At 48.1% G+C, this 21586-nt stretch overlaps 1 protein-coding gene across 2 annotated transcripts in view; it reads right to left on the reverse strand.

Moving 5' to 3' along the window:
* Positions 1 to 21586, reverse strand: part of CACNA1H (calcium voltage-gated channel subunit alpha1 H) — a 120768-nt gene that overhangs the window by 18267 nt on the left and 80915 nt on the right. For both annotated transcript variants that reach the window (XM_032703854.1, XM_032703853.1), the window contains exons 18-29: positions 21023 to 21123; positions 20524 to 20647; positions 20327 to 20395; positions 20033 to 20217; positions 17874 to 18000; positions 17174 to 17299; positions 16287 to 16376; positions 15345 to 15558; positions 7548 to 7699; positions 5887 to 5996; positions 4743 to 4876; positions 3791 to 3861 (exon numbers count right to left, since the gene is read on the reverse strand). In XM_032703854.1, coding sequence (XP_032559745.1) covers positions 3791 to 3861; positions 4743 to 4876; positions 5887 to 5996; positions 7548 to 7699; positions 15345 to 15558; positions 16287 to 16376; positions 17174 to 17299; positions 17874 to 18000; positions 20033 to 20217; positions 20327 to 20395; positions 20524 to 20647; positions 21023 to 21123 — 1503 coding nt within the window. The remainder of the gene's footprint in view (positions 1 to 3790; positions 3862 to 4742; positions 4877 to 5886; positions 5997 to 7547; positions 7700 to 15344; positions 15559 to 16286; positions 16377 to 17173; positions 17300 to 17873; positions 18001 to 20032; positions 20218 to 20326; positions 20396 to 20523; positions 20648 to 21022; positions 21124 to 21586) is intronic.

Consider the following 21586-nt stretch of genomic DNA (forward strand, 5'->3'; position numbering starts at 1 on the left):
TCCTTCCATCCCCCTCCAGCCAAAGCAATAATCCTGGCAGTGGGAAAGCTCAGACTAATTTATGCACTAAACCCCAGAGAAAATGGACATATTTGCTAGGAAAACAGAGGCCATCTGTGAGAATTCCAGGATTAGTAAGAAGGGCCAGACAGACAACCTTGGAGGCTGAAATGGTGTCACTGGTGAAACCACAGGCCACCAGCTGACCTGACCAAGCTGTGTGTGCACTCAGGCCCACAGTGCCAGGAGCCAGCAGGATGGTGCTTTCTGTGCCTCAGGATTTCTGCTCCGCTGCTCTAATCCCTCAGGCATCTCTGCAGCACAGCCCCCACACACCCATCTTCCAAAATCCACCTCATCCTGGTCAGACATTCCCGTTCTTGCTCTCTGAGTTCACATCACTGGGGGTTTCCAGTGTCTGGCAAGAGCAGATCATTCCTTTTGTCCCCCAACTGCTTCAAGACAATGCCAGAAAAACCTCCTCAGGAGCTGACACTGAGATCAGCAGAGTAATTACAGCACCAAAAGGAGATAAAGTCCTGGACAGGAGCAAACTACAGATCCTGCCCTTCAGGGCACTGATAGAACAAGGAGTTCTTCCCTCTTTCCTTGGCAGAGAGTCCACCCAGGGGGAGATCCAAGCTCTGAAGACAAAGAGGAGGTGTATTGTACAGCCTGCACTTAATTAATGTGCCACCCATGGATCAAGGGAGAAAAGAGAAGGAAAAAGAGCCCAGATCTTTTGATAGGCAAGTTCCACCTCTTGCTGTTGGCCCTGCAGAGGAAGGTGGGAATTGGACTGGATTCCCTTTGTCCTCTCCATCAGGAAGAGCTCTGGCAGCTCAACAGTCACTGCAGGGTTTCTTGGTGGCAGTTGATGCTGGAAGTGCTGTGGGGGGGATTCACTGACACCAGGAGCATTTCAACCCACCCAAAAGCCAGATTCCAAATCTGACAGCAGGTCGTGCTACAGACAGGGTGAGCTGGACTTTGGAAAGCAGGGAATGGGAAAAGGACTGAAGGGCCACCATCAAACAGGAGTCTCACAGAACAGACTTTGCTTACAAAACCACCAGATGTACAAGCAAGGAAACACTCAGCTGATGGATGAGTGGTGTAATTCATTATTGAGCCTTAATGGGGCCAGAGCTCATAAAGAAGAGGAAAACACTTGAAACAGGTCTTGAAAACCTGCTTCATATTTAAAGGAGTTCAGTGCTCTTCTGTTTGCCAGACTGTAAGAGATTATTTTATCTATTATTGCTCCAAAAAGAAGCACTAGAAGAAAAAAGCAAAATGACATCCAATGACCAAATAAACTTGGCTAATTCACACTAAAAACACCAGATATTTTTAGCAGAAAGAGTAAACAAGAATGTATTTCATTAACAGGGCATGGCTGATTCCCTAACACTTTGCATCCTTAAAGAAAAGAACCAGGTGGCTTTTTTTTTGTTTTGCTGAGACTAAGAGGACATGGAGAAGGTGGGCAGAGGAGGTGCCATTTTCAGATCCCTCCCTGGCCATTCTTTCTGTCTCTCTGGCCTCTCCTCATTTTTTTTCCTCTACTCCATCTCATTTTTTTTCAGAGATGAGGTGGAGAAGGTCTCTGATCCGGTGGACGTGAGGTTACCAGACAAGGAAGGTGCAGCAGGGGAGGAAAACTTCGAAAAGAGCAGCTCAAGACTTAGACTGAAGTTCCAGAAGAGACTGAGCCTGTGACAGCCTCAATCTGGGATCAAAATGCTGCATTCCCTCAAATCTGGGGGCAGTTGGTTCTTCAAGTGCTACTCAAACTGCATCTACTGCTGAATAAAAAACAAAGCTGATGAAAATCACCCAAAAGAAAATAAGTGTTCTGCACTGACAATACCTTGTCATCGTCAGCCCATAAATGGACACCATACAAAGAATTTCCCCCCAAACCTTAATGAATAAACATGAAATTAGCTTTTTTTGTCACTTAGAAGCTGCATTCAACGAGGATTTTCCAGCTGTGGCTTCAGGCTGCTAAATTAATTAGGGTAGGAACTCTCCCCCTGCCTTGGAAATGAAAGCTGCAGTTTTGTGAAGAGTGATTGTTATTGGAGAGGTCACCCCAAACTTCCCTTCTCATTTTCTCAACTTCACTGGAGGCCAAACTGGCATTTTTATCTGCATGAGATCTGCTTGGAATCTCCCTGGGGTTTTCCCTTTAACAGAGACCTTGGTTGGAATGTAAACTGCAAGAACACCCCAAAGAAACCAAAAGCCTGGCCTGCAGCCACCCCATTGTTTGAGGGGCAGAGAAACCAAGGAGGTGGAGAAAATATGATCTGCAATCACAATGCTTTTTGAAAGAAAGAAATCAAATAATCTCTTGAAATGCCAAGCCAGGGGCCAGGTTGGGAAATCCCTGCTTTAGTCTCAGCCAAAATCCTTCACTGCAAAGGAAATCTGAATACCAAAGGGCAAATGTCTCAGATTAGAAACATCTTCATGGCAGTGATGAAAAGTAAAGCAAATGGGTCTTTCCAAGAAAAAAGAAATTCCCCTTGTTTTCCAGTTCACTTTGAATAGATCAGGGGCTGCTTTGTACTCAGTAACTAAGTCACAGGGGTTTATTTGGGTGATTACATGGAGTGGTTCTACTGATTCTCCCGTGGCCACTCATCCTCTGGAAGAGATGCCAACACAGTGTCTGCTCTTGGCCAAGCCACATCCTGCTGTTCCCAGGGAATTCCTCTGCAGACAGCTCCAGCTGATCCCCATGTGGCTGCTCACCACCTCTCCCAGTCCATCCCAGGACACACAGAATGGATTGGTCCCACTGCTAAAGCTCCTTCCAGCAGCTCAGCTGTGGGATGTTCTGGAAGGGTTGAAAACTAAGGACTTGTCTGATCATGTCTGTGCATCCTCAAAGTGCTGCTGCTGAATTGCCAGGTCAGAGAAGAAGGTGACAGGGTTCTGGCACCTCATTTGGGACCCAGTTCTGGGTAAAACCTGGCTTTATGTAAATGTTTCTAGCACTGTCTGCTGGGATACAGCAGCCTGGTGATACAGGAAATTGGAATGTGCAGCTGATCCTAAAGAGCTCAGACCATCAAACTCACACACCACCACAACACAGCCTAAAGAGGACAAGATTTAAAAAAACAAAGGAACCCTAAACTTCTCAGAATTCTTCTGATGGAGGACTGCAAGTCAGCAAAAAGCTTCTTTCATTCTTTTCTCACATAAACAGGTCCATAAAAATGTGCTCTCCAGGAACTGAACAGCTGAAGGATCCTATCAAATGTTCAGACTGGCAGCATCGTTGTTCCTCTTGCAGCTCAGGAGAATGTGGTGATTTGAGACCCCACTCCAAGATTTTAACACCCAGAAACATCTCTCACATTTGCTTTTTAGAGGCTGCAGCTCCTCTGGCAACAGTGATCATAAACATGGTTGTTCCTGCCTCACAAAACTGCTGAGCTGGAAGCTCCCAGTGCTTTCACCAACATCCTTCTCTGTCTGTCCTTGTGTTTCCTGAACTTGCCAGTGAAATCTGTGGTTTATAAGAGCTTTGACTTCCAAAGAGCTCTGACTTACAAGAGCTCTGATTCTGTTAACTCTTTTTCCATCACTCTGGTTCTCCCAACTAACACACACCACGTGAGCAGGACGTGCCATGAAAAACTCTGCTCCCAAGGCTCAGACAAAGCTGATCATCTCCCCAGGTGGCTTCTAGTGGCCACCAAATGGTGGCACAGAGCTGTCCCCAGGCCCACAAGGGGAACACACCGGGCATAGATGAAGTCTGGGGGCTTACCTGGGGAAGGGCTTGTACCACCGTGTCCAGCAGAGCTCTCATCCCTGTGGCCATTTTCAGCAGCTTCAGCACTGAAATGAGAAGCAAATCCTGGTCAGCAGGGCTGGGGAATATTGCAAGCAAAATCCATCCAGGAAATCCAGGTTCAGATCCTTTAGGGAGGGTTTCCATCTCTCTTACATCTGTTCATACAGGTGGGAAGTTTGCTGCATCCTGGCAGGGCCCACAGAGCAGCTGAACATCCTGAGCACTTCCCACACCAACTAATGTTAATATCAGCAAAAACAGAGTTGGGGGTGTTCACCTGGAGAAGAGAAGGCTCCAGGGAGACCTTAGAGTCCCTTCCAGTGCCTAAAGGTATTCCAAGAGAGCTGGAGGGGGACTTTGGACAGGGCATGGAGTGACAGGACAAAGGGGAATGACTTCCCACTGACAGAGGGCAGGGTTAGATGGGATATTGGGAAGAAATCCTTCCCTGTGAGGGTGGGGAGGCCCTGGCACAGGTTATTCAGAGAAGCTGTGGCTGTCCCATCCTTTGAAGTGTCCAGGCCAGACTGGATGAGGCTTGGAGCAACCTGGGCTAGTGGAAGGTGTCCCTGCCCATGGCAGGGGGTGGGATTGGATGATCTTTAGGGTCCCTTCCAACCCAAACCATTCTGGGATTCCATGAAAACAGATCCAAAGCCACAAGAGCTCCAGTGTGCCCAGGCAGGAGAATGGGGGAGTGATGGGGAGAGACTTCCTCAGTGCAGGGCATCACCTCCAGCTCTCAGTGCCACCACGTCCCTCTCTTGTCTGGTTCAGTGATCCCAGGTTTCAGAGCCTTATCTAAGATGCCACTGGAAAAACTGTTCTCTGGTTGACATGGAACCAGCAGGACTGGAAGAAGAAATGGCCAAACCATTCCCTGAGGTGTCTGAAGGGATGGCTGAGGGCCTGGAGCAGGACACACCTCTGGCTATCCTGAGCACCCGCATGATGCGGATGATGGTGGGGTTGATGGGCAGAGCTGCGTTCATCTCGATCTCCTCCAGGGTGATTCCCACAATGGACAGCAGAACTATGGCCAAATCCAGCTGATTCCACCTGCAGAGACAGGAAGGGCAAAAAAAATTAAAATCACACATGAGCACAGTAGGGAATTGTATGTCAAAACCAGGCTTAAGCAGCTCCCAAATGCTTCTCCTCTCTCCCATCTGGGCCCAGGATCCTCTGTGTGGTACAAAAGCAGCTCCCTGCAGCTGGCACAGACACCCTGTGAGCCACAAGCTCTGGGAAGTGATGGAAGCTGACTGGGAAGTGTCCCTGCCTGCCCCCAGGCTAGAGGGACCCATGATGTGATGCAATACAGCTGCTCCCATGTTGTCACCTGTCCCTCGAATTATCCCACTTGAGTATCTTCCTTGATTTATGGCCTAACACTTGTAAAGGGCCTTTCACACCAGCACTGGGAGGGCAGCAAGAGGTGAAGAAACTGTGTCCTGCACAATTTCATCACTAATATTGCTCAGAGTAGCTCCCAGCCACTCAAGTCAGGATAAATGAAGCAGACAAGTGTGGAAAAGTGTCCAGTCTTACCCTTCCCCCCAGCAGGTCCCCAGACCATGACATGCTCTCACACACATTCACTTCTGGCTCAGTGGAATGCACAATGAAACCTGTAGGCTCAGAGCTGGGCTCTGAGGGCAGAGGGGCTGAACACAATGAGCTCTGTCTGTGCCAAAAGGCTTTACAAAGCCAGCAGTCATCAAAGGACTTGTTTCGGGGGACTCTGTGTCCTTAGATTGCCAAAACTATTCTTTGGAGGGCTGGGTTGATGCCAACAGGTTGGTTTTGACCTCTAAGCTGACCTGGTGGAAAGGGAGGCACCCAGGGGAAAGGATGCATCTGGAATTGTGTGAGATTTCCGGAATTTCTCCTGCAGTTCTTAGAATTTTTAGTCCCTACACCATGAAGTTTGCACCCACAGTGAGACAGCCCTTGGCTCTTCCCTGCACTCAGCAGGCACTCAGTGTACATTTACCCAGCATCTAGCTCTGAAAGTGGGTCAGTTCAGCTCTGAATCCCAAATGCACAGGAGTTTAAAATACTCTCACCTGTCCTTAAAGAACCTTCGGAAACCAAACGCCACCAACTTCAGAAGGGCCTCGAACACAAAAACGATGGTGAACACATAGTTGCAGTACTTCAGGGCTTCATCCAGGGACTGAAAAGAGAGACCCCAGTTAGACCAGCCCAGTTATCCTTTCCTAAACCCCCCCCCAGAGGAATTGGCAGGGACAAGGGTGACATAGGAACAGAGATAAAAGAAATAAAGTCATAATAGCTTGCAGAGCTCGCTAAATCACACAGCAAAACTCAAATAAAGGATTAAACACTGATTCAAACAAAAACCTCAAAAGCACTAAGATGAGTTGGCCTAAAACTGTCAAGTTCAACTTCAGTGCACTATTTGTTCAGTTTGGGGCAGACACAAAAATTTCACTCCGTCCCCACCTACTGAAGTTTATTTCTGAACTGCCCAGCCTTGGGCAGAATAAAGGACTTGATGGATCATCTCTTGATTCCAGCATGGCAACCCCTGGGACAAAGGCTTTGTTTCAAAAGCTCAGAATAATAAATAACCTTGGAGCTGGATTAAATCTTGCCTTCTTGAAAAATGTTACATCTCTAGAGCTGGGCAAAGCATGTCCATATTTGGTGCAACATTCACGCTCTCCGTGGAGCTGCTTCGGAAGTCAGGAATCCACAGTGTTTATACTCCAGGATGATGAGTGTTTATAACGGATTTCATTGGAGCTACAGGCCAACAATAGCAAAAGAATCTTGCTGGGACCTTAAAATAGACAGTTGGAGAGTAAAACAGCTCTTTGGGTGGAGAGGGATTGGGGGAGAGGAGGGAGGGAGGGGAATTTAGCTCAATATAATGTAGGCCTTTGTAATTTCAATAAGAAAATGATAATTATGAACATCCAAACAGATAGAATTGGGAACAAATGCAATATCTATGATGGTTTGCATTTGGATTTACAACACTGTGTTATGTGAACATAAACCAAGTGTAAATAAGACCTAATCTGGATAAATAACATTTACATGTGAAACAGAGGCTGTTCTGCAAAGGAATTATGGGGCAGAGCAGCACACAGGCAGCTGGGGTAAAATACACACCTTCCCCTCTGGCTCAGCATCCAGGGGGAATTTGCAGGTTACCTGGCAGACCATGGAATACTGGATAAGTAAATACTGAGCCCCATAATATATGGGAGATTAATATATGGACAGGCTGTATGACCTATGCCAAAGGTTTGCTTGGGAAACGATGACTTCAGGATCCATAAAGGGGTTGTACTTACGAGTTGGTTTATTCTAAATTCATTGAGGAAAAGAAACGTTGCTCTGCACTCAATAACTTCAAGTTTATATTTCTTAAGAGGAATGTCCTAAAACTTTGGACTGTTTTACAGTCTGAGGGTCAGTCACGTCCGGGATCAGGGGAGGAAATATTTGTATTGGTCTTTTCCTAGTAAAAGTTCAGTTCCCTCTCCCTCTGTTGTTGGGTTTTTTTTTTTAATCAAAAGCAGGGAAATGAAGGTTTTGGCCAAAGTAAGTGACTCCCAAATGCTAGAGTTGGATGGATTGTGATGCTGAGACTTTTGGAGAACAGGGAATGGTCAGTGGTATCCCAAGGGAAGAGCATCCTCTGCTCCCCACCCTGCCGGGTTTCCCAGGAGCCAGGCTGCTGGGCAAATCTCACCTTTGGCTGGTTGTAGTGCTCCATGGACATGGTGATGACGTTGACCCCGATGATGAAGGTGATGAACAGGTCGAGGTAGTGGCTGGTGCAGAGGCTGTGGATGTATTTCCGTGCCGGGGAATAGTCGGCGTAGTAAGGCCTGCGCTGGGCTTCTGCAGGGAGAGGGAGAGGCACGGGATGAGCCAGGCCCTGCTGCAGGGCTGGTGCCTGAGGGTCACCTCATGCATACCTGCATCCAGGGAAAAGCCTGTGAAGAACTGAGTCAAGAAATCCGAGCGATTCTGCCCTCGAGGGCCTCGGCGGGTTATCGGGACAAACCAAACCTCTCGCGCCTGCTTGAGGCACCTCCACGGCTTTGCCAACCTTCTCCCTCCCAGGCACTCCCTGTCCTCACTGCTCTGCCTCGGGCTTGAGGAAAACCTCCTCCAAGAACAGGGCACAAAGCAGGCAGGGTGAGGAGCGGGATGGAAACGAGACCCAAAGCCGAGAGAAAAGGTCCCAAAGCTTCCGACCCGGCTAAGCCTCAGCTCCGGGTCAGAGCCAGGTTTAGGGCTGGTCTTGTCGGGCTGGGCTCGGCATCTCCCCCAGTCCCACTGATGTCAGGCATGTTCCACGTGGGAGAAGAACATGAGCTGAGCTCAGCTGCTGGGACAGGAGGTTTTTTTGGGGGGGTTTGAAGGGAACAGAGCGAGGCCTGTGCAGGGCACATGCTGAGGGTTAGTAGCACACAGGAGACGCCAGCAGCCATGGAGAGGGTGCTCAGCACTGGGCTCTGCAAGGACAATCAGCACAAGCTCCTCTGGAAATATAAATGTAAGTTCATAGTCATAAAATACATCACGAACCAATATATATATACACACATATATATATATAAAACCAGGGCCTGGCTGCATCTAAAAATCTTTTTCAATTCAAGTTAAATATTCATTCAGGCTGTGACCACATGAATTTTCTATCTCTGCCTCTGGTCATGACTCCTCCTTTTTTTCTCTTAGAAATAGGGAAATTTCTGCACATGATCCAAGTTCTTGGGGCTGTTCCAAGGAGAGTGTCTGGACTCTGGGACTGGGCTTACTTACCCTGGGATTTACTGTGTGTGTCTCTCTTAAATGAGACTGTGACCACAGAGATGGCTGTGGGCACTCAGATGGAGTCAAATTCTTTTCAAATTTAAGAAATGTAAATATTCAGAGTTTACATAAGGCCAGGGCAGCATAACTGCAGATTTTGCAAGTGGAAAAAGACACGTTAAGTCATACCAAGCAGGAGCAGGATTGCTGTTAACAGAGAGGGGGGTTTGCAAATATGTCAGCAAATTAAGCTTTAAATGCATGAGCAGCTCAAAAAAAAAAAGAAATTGCTTTACCTTAAAAATAAGGAGGGAGATGAGTTTGGCAATACTCAGTGCTCCCTAAAATACATCTTCCACTCCTCTCATCCTGCTAATATCTTTCAGATGACTCTTAAAATGTGTGTGTGGGGGGTTTGGTGGTGCAGCTGATGCCAGATTAGAGTCCAAACCCCTCAAATTAATTGGATAAAGGGAAACAGAATCTGTTGCTCTCTTTCAACTACAGCTTTTTTTTTCCGGTAGTTAAAAGTACAGTGGAGGTATTCAAAAATCATTTCCTTCTGACCAGGGTCACCAAGACTTCTTTTTATTTTTAAGGGGTGTGGAAAAACAAGATGAAAGCAAACAGAGTTGGTTTTGAATACATTTCTCTGTTGCTTTCATGTGCCTTAATCCTAGGAGTCATCTTGGGCTGGTAGGGCTGTCTTTGCTACTGAGCTCAGTATGTCTAAAAAATAATAATAAAAACATTGCAGGCTGATATTTATTTAAGCCTGTACAATGTGCTTTCATGTGTAGTCAGGATTACAACATACTTTTTTTTTTTTTTTTTTTTTTTTTTTAGGAAATGTCTTCTTGGGAATGCAAATAATCAGCTCATTGGGAGGTCTGAGAATACCCCTAACAGTTAAAGGTAATATTAGGGGACTACTTATTGATGACTAATGGTTGATTAATGGATCTCAGAAGAACATTAGCAGGGATGGGTTGGCAGCACATGAGGAAAACAGGTTGCAGGTGACTGTAACTCCCTTCTAACCTGCCCAAATGCAGCCACTGATTCACTGTGCAGCAAAACATCAGGTGTTTACTATAAGTTATAAACTACTTATATAAGGATAATCACAAGAAGACATTTTCCACCATAAAGCTGCTGAACAGAAAACCTTCTAAGCTGCCTGTCAGCAACACAACTCATTCTTTATGTGGGCTGGAGATAAAACAACTAAGGAGGAACCACCCAGCCATAAAGGTGGGTCTGTTTTATAGCCCAGAGGTGTCTCAGAGGTCTCTCTCTCAGCACAGGCTATGCCTGGTCAACTCTCTGCTCAGAAAACCTGGGATAAGTTTAACTGGACACAGGATGAGGAGCTCTAGGAAACGCCTTTAGGACACACACGACCTGAAGCCAAGGTTGACACATGGAAAAGAAACTTCTCCAGGGGAGACACGCACAGGGACAGTGTGGGATCAAGGTGACAATAAAAACACATGCACAGTGCCATGCTCAGGACAGGAACCCATGCAATGTCCATTAGAGGAGATGCTGCTCATGCCAGGCTGGGGGAAGAGCCGGGATGTGCCGGAGGGACACGGCAGCAGCGGCTCCCGGCAGTGCCGGTGTTGGATCAGTGGATTCTGGGATGGCACAGGGGTTGCAGCGGGGTGGAAGCAGGGACAGAGAGGCCACAGCAGCTTCACTGCAGCTCTGACCCCTCCAGGCAGGAGGGAGGCTGCATTGCAGAGCTCCAAGGCCCCAGCTCTGGTCATTCCCGATCCCTTTAGGAACAGTTTTAGCTCAGCCAACAGCAAAGCAAGTGGCTCTGGCCTTCTCTCAGTTCACACCCATTTTTAACTCTAAGTGAGAACATACAATCCCAAACTCCCCAGTTTGGCTGTGAAGTGTTCACTTCTCCAACAGCCTGTTCAGGCAGAGACCTGGGCTCTGCAGGAGAACAGGGTGAGGAGGACCACGGACCACGGGGATGTGGGCACAGCAAATGGGGGACACTTAATCCATCACTAATTGCAGAAGGCAAAACACAACCTGTGCCTTGGCTTCTCCAGGGAAATGGTTTTTGGGATGAGACCCCTACCAGCCAACTAGCAGACTCCTGTCACCACAGAATCCTGGAATGGTTTGGCTTGGAAGTGAACTTAAAGCCCATCCAGTCCCACCCCCTGCCATGGGCAGGGACACCTTCCACTAGCCCAAGTTGCTCCAAGCCCTGTCCAACCTGGCCTTGGACACTTCCAGGGATGGGGCAGCCACAGCTTCTCTGGGCAACCTGTGCCAGGGCCTCACCACCCTCCCAGGGAAGGATTTCTTCCCAATGTCCCATCTAAACCTCTCAGTTTGGAACCATCACCCCTTGTCCTATCACCCCGTGCTCTGTAAACAGTCCCCCTCCACCAAACACAGACAGCTTTCCCTTCATCTGATGGTCTGAACTGGTGAAAATGCAGGAGGGAAAGGAGAAACCATTAAACCCATGGAAAAAAAAAGCAAACCACAGCCCTTTCTCGCTCCTAATTCTAGATGTTGGCTAATGCTTGAACCTCACCTCCCTGCAGAGTATTTAAACTTCTTTGCTTGTGATTGTGCTGACATGAAAATTAATGAAGCGCCGTCTCCCGGCTTAAAAGCATTTTGGTTGGCATTATAATTGCCAGCTACAGCTCCTCCATTACAATCCTCTGCACGAAACATTAGAAAGCCCTAATGGGTTTATCCAGGCTTGGCACAGAACAGCTCCTTACCTGCAGCTGCCTGGAAAAATAAAGGAGATGGTTTGACAATTCCCTAGCTGGAAACACTAAACACTCGGATATACAGTGCCCAAAGTTTTAGTTACAGCTCGAATGTTTCTGCTGGATACACACAGAGGGTTGTGGCACTGAGAGGATGCATTAAGTTAAATACCTCTGAGTGCTGCCTGAGATTGTTCCCCTCCAGAGAAGGGTTTACAGTCAGTGCTTTGAGAGGCATCTCTGCTGGGTCTTAAAACTGGCCTTTTCCTTCCACAATTCCCAGACACAGCTCTGCTGGGAAATGCCTCGGAGGAACACATCTGAGGCCACAAGAAATTGGGGAAAAAGCTTTTCTTTTTCAGAGCTCTAAGGTTTTGGGGTCTTCCCAGGGACCAGTGACACGGTGACACCACTGCCAGGTACTCTCTGGTCCCCAGCTGGAGCCTTCCCTGGGCTGTGATTCTGTGATTTCCAGCTTTTCCAGCATTATCTGCCCTGCTTTCATCACCCAGTGTCACCCAGACCTCCTTCCAGCTTTTGAAGCCCAGAGCTGACCTGACACATCTGCTGCCTTTCCAGCAGACACAGGACACTTGGATTTGGCCCCATATCCTGAAGGCAGAGGAGATCAAGGTGATCCACATGTTTTTAATCAAAAACTTCAATCTGGGGAGGCTGGTTTGGGTCTGTGTCTTCTGAGAACCTCATTAAAAGGTTGGGAGCAGCAGGACTGTTAAATTCCACTACCCTTATCCACCCATAGATACAGTGGATGGAGCAGTGACGGCGTCAGGAAAATATTCTGGTTTATCTTGAATTTTTCTCTTCACATAAAAAAGTTCACTGTGCAGTTCTGCCTTTAAAACCACATCAAATGCATTTCTACAGGGAACTCAACCCCCTGCCCTCTGTTTTCCTGTGAGCAGAGTTAACCTGCTGTCACCCTGTCCCCAGTCCCTCCAGGAAAGTGGCCCTCAGATGGGAAAGAAACGTTTTGGAATGCTCTGAGGTGGTGCCTGACAGCAGAGGTGTGGGCTGAGAGGGACCTTCCTGCTGAAAAGCACCCCCAAACCAGCCATGGTGACTCCCCATCCCACCTGCACGGGGTGTGTCCTGCTGCAGGGCTGTGTCCTCCATGGAGCAATCCCTCTGCAGAGCCTGGCAGCTGTACCCAGGGACCATCCAGGCGCTGCTAAGCCGAGGTTTAGGCCTGAGGTTAAGCCTGCCATGGCTCTGTGGTGCATTTCCAGGTGTGCAGGTTTGGACAGATGCCACAGAACCCTCAATGCACAGAAGCACAGGGGACACCACAGACAGCAGACAGGACACAGAGACAGGGTGCCAGGCAGACAGCGAGCCCAGATGGACAAGTGTTGCTCAGATAGTTCATTTGTGAGCTATGCTGGATTTTACTCCTGTTAACAGCCCTAATTGTTCCTTCTCTTGTGGTCTCTCGAATGCTAGAAATGGGGTCTGAATTAAAAGCAGGGCTCTCTCTCAGGCTTCCCACGTGGGCTCCTGGCTCCTCCACTGCTTTGCTGTGCCCATCCTGCCCCGTGGCCTCACCTGCAGCTCCATAGGGTGACACACAGAGAGCTGGGACACATGGAAGCAGTGGAAGGTGTCACCCCACCCCTGCACACACACACACACACACACACATCCCAAAGAGACTCTGCCACACACGGCACCAAGCACAGCTCACATCTTTCTGAGTCTGCCACGGCTTTTCAGCAAATCCATCATCATCTGATTTACCCAGGAGGTGAAAACTCCTCCCATTGAAATGACCAAAAAAAAAAAAAAAAATAAAATCCATTCAAATGCCAATAGCAATCTTCCAAAATGCATATCAGAGATTTGATTTCACCTTGTTAACTGCTCGAATTCGGGTGCCAAGCTGTCCTTGCTGAACAGAGGCAGGTAGAGCCAGACAATCTAAGGGAACCTTCTGGAAGCCCAGCACATGGCCAAATGTTTTGCCTCTCAGTTGCTATATTGCCTTGATCACCTTCCAGAAATCTGTCCTCCTCTCTGTGTGCTCTCAGTGAAATGTTACAACTCCTCTGAGCGGTGCCTGGGTCTGCACTCCAAAATATCTCCTCCAGTCTATCCTTGGAGACAGTGGATAAAGAGGGGCAATGTCACAGCGTCCATCACTTTGACAGGGCTCTTTTTGGTGTCTAAACAGCAAGTCACAGCCAGGCTTTTAATAAGATTTACTTCCTAGTTAGGAACAGCAACTGGTTGTGGCTATGCTGTGCCTCCTTACCTGTGCCATGGTCTGTTTTCTCTAAGGATGCTTAATGTTCTCTGGAAATAGCTTTTTTTTTTTAAATTTCATATAAACTTCGAGTTTATCTGAATGTTTTCTCTCAGCATGTTGGGGTAGAAGTTCTGCACCAAGCAACTCTGGCAGCCTGAAGCTGATTTCCCTTACTGTGCTGGGAATGCTGCTTTCAGCATTCCCACCCTCGAGCTCAAAAGCCAAAAGGGGAAATGAAGTTGCATTTGAACTCTTCTAAATCTCTGCAGAGATTCAGTGTCTGTTTGCAGCTGGCTGGTTTGAGCTGGGCTTCATTTTAACCCTTAGCTACTTAACTCACAAAAACAAAATGGGCTTGGCCTTCACCCTGGTGTCAGGTCAGCCTGTGGAGACCACGGTGCAGACATTTTGTCTCCCATGGCTCTAATAAAGAGGACCACAAAAGCAGGGGATACAGGGATACAGCAGCCTGACTCCAGCCTGGATGGATGGAGGGAATGGGATGGGGTTTCTCCTAGCAAAGCCTGTGCACACTGTGTCCTTAGAGCTGGGCTAAAGGCTATTTTCCCAGCTGAAAATGGATACCTATGGCTTGATGTCTGGGAGACAACTGGCCATTTGTCACAATATTAGGTCCTTCCAGGAGATAACACAGGCAGGCAAAGGGACACAGCACTGCTGTGGCAAGCAGGGCCTGAAGCACTCCAGCCTGATCTCAGCCTAAGCTCATCTCTGGTCACAGTGGGCATATTCCATCACTTACTCCCCAAAAATGCTTGCCAGCATCTAATGCTGGTTATCCCTGCTCGCTAAACTTTTGGGAAGTTGGTGTGGCTGTTTTCCTGCCAGTTTTCCTGGAAACACCCACCAGGCAGCTTGTCCCAGATGGAAGCTGCCAAGGAGCACTGGAGGTGAGGATTAATCCAGGTTTGGGTCAGGAAAGGAGCACAGGTTCACGTGTTTTTCTGGTTTGATGGTCCCTGATGGATTCATGAGAAGCAGATTTTGGCTCCAGGCCTTTTGTGGCACCCTAATGGCCCCTGCAGGGCAATGTTTCCATGGAGACTCCTTGCAAGGCCAGGGTGACTGAAGGGCCACCCCAGCCTGTGACGGGACGAGCATCTCTTCTAATGGACATTTTCTAGAGGAGAATTCCCTGGCCAGCCCCATCCTGGGGCTCCTCTCCTCTCCCCAGGTGTGTCCATGCCCCCATGCAGGTCCGTGGCATGCGGGGCCATGCGCCAGGACTCTAAAAAAAGCATCACAACTATTTTGTCTAAGAAAAGAACTAAGAAATCAAACCACCACCACCACCACCATCCTTGGATGCAAGCGGCACGTTAAGCCACGGGGAGCCCCCGGAGAGGCCTCCAGGCAAACGGGGAGCTCACTCCCCACATCCCTTGGACACACCGAGGTGCTTGGGACACCCCAGCCTTGCAGAGAGGGACAGAGGACTCTGCCTGGAGGAGGATTTTCCCCCCAGCCAGGTAAACAGGTAATACTTCCCACCAGGCTCATCCAGGACGGCTCCAGGGTGTCGGCAACCCGAGGCTTAAGGCACCGCCAAAGAGGCAACGAAGCAAAAAAAACAACCTCTCGAATCCCATGGAAAACAAAACCGAAGGGAAAAAACGAAAAAAGATCTGGCTTTGGGAGCAGGCAGGGCTCAGAAAGATTTTGGTTTGTAAGGCAGTCTACCGACCAGACAGGTACATCTCCTTACTCCTGCGCTTTTTCTCCAGGCGTCGGAGCCGCTTCTCCTCCCGCCGTCGCGCCTCCTCCGCCTCCTGGTGCTGCCGGCACTTGTGGAAGTTCTCCACCACCACCCCCACAAACATGTTGAGCACGAAGAAGCTGACGATGAGCAGGAAGGAGATGAAGTAGAGAAGCATCCAAGGGTTATGGTTCTGGATGGGCTGGCGGGGAGTTAAAAGACAAAGGGAGAAGTGGCACAGACGAGATGTGTTTAAGGCAGGGCTTTGGGTGCTCCGCAGCAACAAGACAGGACAGTTGTTTACTGTGGACTGGGAGGAGATTTTTCCCGAAACAGTTGCCTCTCCTTCACCTTCTCCCTGACTGAAATGTCAGTTTTGGTGTAAAACCCACCCTAAATTGGCTTACAGGACTTAATCACTTTGGCATTTATATCATACAGCTAAAGATAAACCTCAGTGGATGTGCATCATCCCACCAGCAGGATCTTTTCAGCTAAAGATAGGCTCCACATTTCTTTTCTTAGTTGAGATGTGGGCTCATGTTTCTCAGTTGTTCTGAGATCTTCAGAAGCCGGGGAAAATTAAGTACAAAGTGTTACTGTAGCTACTATGGGGTGCTAACGGGAAACTTGTGACTTTCCTTAGAAAGTGCCACATAACACACCAACTGAAGGTCTCCTTCACAACATTCCTGGTTGTTTCCCATCCTCGAGTACCCTCATCCTCATTAAAAGCCCCATCAGTGCTTGCTTGTACTACATAGGGAGCTGTAAAAGCAACTCGGTGGAAAACGGAAAACTCTTTGACAGCTCAGTGAGCAGTCAGGACCTCAAAGGTCCTGTAACTTTGCTCTGTCCTGGGACTACAAAAACGCTGGAGTCACCCAAGGCATGAGACTTGTGAGAGCAACCCCCTGCACTCTGTAGTACCTGTTGGTCGATGCCCACGGCGTCCAACCCATCGTACATGATGTTCACCCACCCGTCCTTGGAGGAGAGGACAAACAGGGACATGAGGGCCTGCAAGAAGACAGAAGACATTAGTCTTGCATTTTAGTCCCCAGAAAAGAAACCAGAACCAGACAATCCTCGTCAAAACCAGCCCACAGCTCATAAACACATCACCCGGCCTGGAGCTGATGGACAAGTGCAACAGCTTTTGTTTTCCCCTAAACCTGGTTTAAAAGTGAGCAAATGAGCTTGTTACTGCTCCTTTTCCCTCACATATAGGCTGACTTTTGCTCAGACACATCAGGCTTTCTGGTCACCAAAGCATAATTAAAAATCAGGATTTCAGGCTGGCCCAACATCATGCAGTTTCAAAAAGCAATGTTATATCCCAGCTCCTACTATGGGCTGACTTGCTTTTCAGCCAGTAAAAAGCACTTTTTTTTTTTTTCATTTTCAAATATAACAGCTAGAAATCAAGGGACTAAAAGGGACAGCTGAGGTCCATACATGAGAGACTGCATCCCAAAGCAGTAGCTTTTGTTTATAGGAGACAACACTCTCCTATAAACAAGGAATTGTGTAACTCTAGGAAGACTCTCTCCAAGAGATCAAGAGGTGACATCATTAATTTTTATCCATAGAATTATTTACCCAGAGAACATCCACAGAAAATTTTACTCATAGAATCGACTGAGGTGGAAAAGAGCTCTGAAAGTCATCGTGTCCAACCATTAACCCAGATGAATACTGAAGTCATTCTTGGAAACTTCCTGTGATGGAGGTTCCAACACCCTCCTCAAGCAGCACATTTTAAGTGTTCACTGATTAAAAGCTGGTACAGAAATCCCTGCAATGAAGGACTTTACCTGCCCCAAGTTGTCGAAGTTGTACTTGCGCCGGACCCATTTGTAGCGAGCATTGGTGCAGTCGGTCTTCGTGGTGATGTTTTTGACATCAGGACCATCACAGTAGTAGAACTTCCCTTTAAAGAGCTGCATTTGAGAAGCACAAAGGAAAGAAGAAAAAAAAATACACCAAAAAAAGCAACTTTGAAAAAAGTCTGTTCTCTGATTTGTCTTTCTTTCCCTGAGCAGAGTTGGTTGCCAAGGGGGAATTCCTCTCGTTTCCTTCCAGCTCACACACATGGCAGGAGAACCCCTCTGGTGGAACCTCAGCCCTGGGACACTGCTGTGTGTTGCCTCAGACACAGAAGGCAGGTGATCCTGCAGGCTTGTTGGGAGGATGATATCCTGTACATCCCAGCACACAATGCCAGGAGGGATTTGGGAATTCATCTGTCCCTTCCCCAACCCCCAGGCAGGCTGAGCTGGTGCTGTGCTGTCCCTCAGGGAGGTCTGTCTGCTCTTCTAATCCTGAGGACCTCCCAGCGAGCAGATGTCAACCCCACCCCGGGGCATTTCTCCCAGATCCTGGCTTTTCTTTCCTGACTGAAGTCTGTTTTGGGGATATTTAAGCTCATTACTTCCACCTTAACCCCAGCAGGTGAGAAAAGCAGCTTCCCTTTTGCAGCACTCACAGATGGCCACGGTGAGGGAAATACTCTACCTGGACCCCTAAAATCCCAAAGATAATGAAGAAAGCACAGCAGATGAGAACAATATTCCCAATAGGCCTCAAGGAGGAGATCAAGGTTTCCACCACCAGCTTCAGACCTGGGGCTCTGCTGATGACTCTGGAAAAAAATGACAAGACAATGAAGCTTTTAATTTTTATGCTTGACCTGTTATTATCCAGCTGCTTTTCCTCTTCTCTGGGCTGCAGGGAAGCTGACACAACCCTCCTCTACCTGCAGGCAGCGTTCAGAGACAATTAATGACTTATCTGCACAAGCAGAACATCCCCAGTCACATTAGATGGAATTCAAACCGTGTCAGACACTCTGTCAGCAGAGTTGGGCTGCTGCTGGTCAGAGCGAGGAGGGAAGACTCTCTATGGGCAGAATATCCCAGAGTTCCCATTATGGGGCTGTTTGTACCTCTGTCCAGAGAGGTGATCCCTCTGAGGGCTCTGATCCAAGCAGAGGGGCCCAAACCAGGCAGGAACCTCCTTCCTCACACAGTAAGTGTGAACAAATTTACAGTGATGCTGGGGACTCCTTCTACAGGTGGAAGAGCAGAGGCCTGGGCCCCCTGACAACTTTTCAAACAAAGTAATTCCAATTTGCTTCCTAATTAGTTCCTGAGCTGCCCCTGAGCTGACAGGAACCTGTGAGCAGCAGCTCCACAGCCAAAGGGTCAATCCCATTAGGGAGTAGGTTGCTGTGAGCGCCCTGAAGCAGGTTTTGGGTATTTTGGAGAACAAATGTGTTGCTCTCCTGTACAAGTGCCTGGAGAATGGCTCTCCCATGGGTGTCTCAAAACTGTACTTGCACACCTGAGTGTAACAAGCCCAAGCAGGCTGTTCTGGGAAGGGGAAGGTGGGTGTTTTGACTGAAGAACATCCAAGCTGGTTTCAGGAGGGGTCTGTAGAGGGGACAGGGTGACTCCTTGCAGGGAATGATGCCTTTGTGGCTGCCAAGCCCAGAGAAAAGAGCAGAGCTGTGTCTGCAGGGACAAGGCTTTTCCTGTTTGAGAGAAATCATGTGGAGTCTGAACTGCACCTCCAAAGTGTTAGGAATGGTCCCTGGAGTAATCCTAGGAGAGGCTGTGTTAAGTGAAGCCATAGTGAGAGGTGATGAATTCCTTTCTATTCATAGGATCTGGCCTAGTTATTCTCAAAGACTAATTTTCTCTCTTCCTTTTGCCTTTCTTTAGGAACTGCCTGTGCCCTGAATTCTGTTCCTAGTTATGTGGGTCAGACAAGTGCCCTGAGGTGCTGCCAGGGTGACTTGGCCAGGGTGACTCAGTGGCTCCTGGTGAGCCAGCACTGCCAGGGGAACCTGATGCCACCAGCAGAACAGAGCATGGGAGCAAGAGAGGAGATAGAAACACTAAATTACTTGTCACTGAGGAAACACAGAGCAGCAGCTGCTCTTCTTGTGGTCCTGGGCCTAAAACATTGGCTCTTCCTATCACTCTCACAAGTGTGGCTTTGCACCAGAAAGCCTGCAGGTTTCTGGAGGTGACTATCTCACTTCCCCTGAAATTTAATTTAAAAAAGGCTTGTGTTTCTTGCCAAGCAGGATGGAAATAGAACTGGAGCCAGGAGTGATAGAAATCCCCCCAAGCACGATCACTCTTTGTTATTGCATAATCACAACCTCAACACAAATTCTCTTTACTCCTTTCCTCCAGCACTGAAAGCTCTCCCACCCTGTGCCTGGCTGAGGGAGGGGTTGTTGTGCAGTGCTCTGAGCAGACACTGGAGAGCAGAGAAAGATACTGGAGCTTATCAAATCCTTGTCAGCACCTGTTCAATGGCAAATTCTCTGCCATCCAACGCCAGCTCTTCGCTGGGGGGCTGTGCAGTTGAAGAAGGAGCCAGACTGATTTGTAAAACCCTGATAAAAATGCAGTGTGGAGGAGGCACTGACTGCACTCGCTGCCTGAGTACGATAACACCTCTCACTCCAAACTCCAGCCGCTCGTTTCCGTGCTGGAGAAGATGAATTATAACTCATTTCACTGTTTTCAAACAGTTTCACCAGTTTAGTGCTCCCCAAAGATGCTTCTCCTCATATTGCTTTTCAGTTTTTCGTGTTATTAAGCCAGACCTTGATGGATCACGTGCAATTTTTTCAATCTCTTCGATGTACCAGCACATACCGGAGAGGTCTCAAGGTCCGCAGAAGCCTCAAAACACGAAGGACACCCAGGATTTTGGCTCCTCCTGCTGATGCCATGGACACAATAATGTCAATGATAGACACAAAGACCAGCACTCCATCCAGAACATTCCAGCTGCTCTGCAGGTAGGTGTTCTCCCCAGAGAAAAAGCCAAGAGCTACCACCTACAGCCAAGAGAAGAGAGACATTTAAATCTTCCCCCAGATCATAACTATGCCATGTTCTGGTCTTTGCCAGGCCTCACTGTGGGCCATGGAATGAAGATGTAATTACCTTAACCATCATTTCAGCCACAAAGATGGCAGTGAAGATGTAATTAGAAACACTGAGGAATATCCTTTCCTGTCAAACACAGAACAAGAAAGAGAGGTAAAGTTAGAAAACAAACATCTTTTCTGTTGCAGGGTCTTGCCCTGAGAAGATGAAGATGTGGATGGGGGATCGAGGATTAAAATGAGCCAGGTACTCACCGTGCTCTGTGGGTCTATGTCTGGTCTCTCCAGTGCAATAGTGATGCAGTTGAGAAATATAAAGACCAGCACCACGTGATCAAACATTTTGTGGGCAATGACCTTCTGGCACATCACCCGGAACCTAAAAAATGGTGGGGAGAAAAAAGGTCCTTCGGGTGTCTGGGGCAGTAACACTCCTACCCAAAAGCCTTCCCCAGGTGTGCCACCAGCATCAGCCCAGGTGGTGAGCCAGTATTTCCATTCTTCAGCCATGATTATCATTGATTATTAATTACTATAAATGCTGGTCAAATCACTCTTCTTCCTAGACGGGCATGGAGTGAACCACACAAAACTTCTGCCCACACAGAACAGAAGAAGTTGCCTCAAAATCAGAAACTGGATTTCTGAAACCCCGTATCAGAGAGGGAGTTTTCTCAAGGGAAGACTCGCTGGGAACACCCTATTCCACCACCACAAAAACCTGCTGGCCTGGCATTTCACTGGGATTTCTTACCGATTCTGGGGGGAAAACAAGTAGAGGGACCAGTCTTCGTGAGTCTTGCACCACTGGGGTTTGTAGGGCTCCAGGACTTTGCGGATCCGGTAGCAGTAACTCTGGGAAAAAAAAGAAGAAACACCTTTTCTTCCTCTTTTATTTTCCTGCCTCTTCAACTTTCACAGGCTTTTTGTGAAAGGGGGGGGGCAGGGGGGCAGTACATGGGATTTCACAGTGCCTGTGGGCTGTCACAGCTTTTGGGACAGAGCTGTGGTGGGCATTGTCACAGTTGTCCAGCAAAACGGGGAGGAAAAGTGGTGGAAGAAGGGGCTGCTGTAGAGTGACATATAAACATGACAAAGCAAGACTTCTAGGCAGGTGTTGTTTTGACACCCAAAGTTGCCTGAAACAACCAAAAAGCTAAGTAGAAAACATTCTTTTCAGGCTTTCAAGATGCCAAACAGTTCTTGTGAGAAAAGACATCCACTAGTTGTTTTGTCCACAGCTCCTTTTTGGAGGCATCCTGGGCTGGTGGGACAATCTTAATCAGACCAAAAAGGAGGCAAATGGATGCACATCCCT

The sequence above is a fragment of the Chiroxiphia lanceolata genome, chromosome 16 (genome assembly GCF_009829145.1).
Source record: "Chiroxiphia lanceolata isolate bChiLan1 chromosome 16, bChiLan1.pri, whole genome shotgun sequence".
Lineage (NCBI taxonomy): Eukaryota > Metazoa > Chordata > Aves > Passeriformes > Pipridae > Chiroxiphia > Chiroxiphia lanceolata.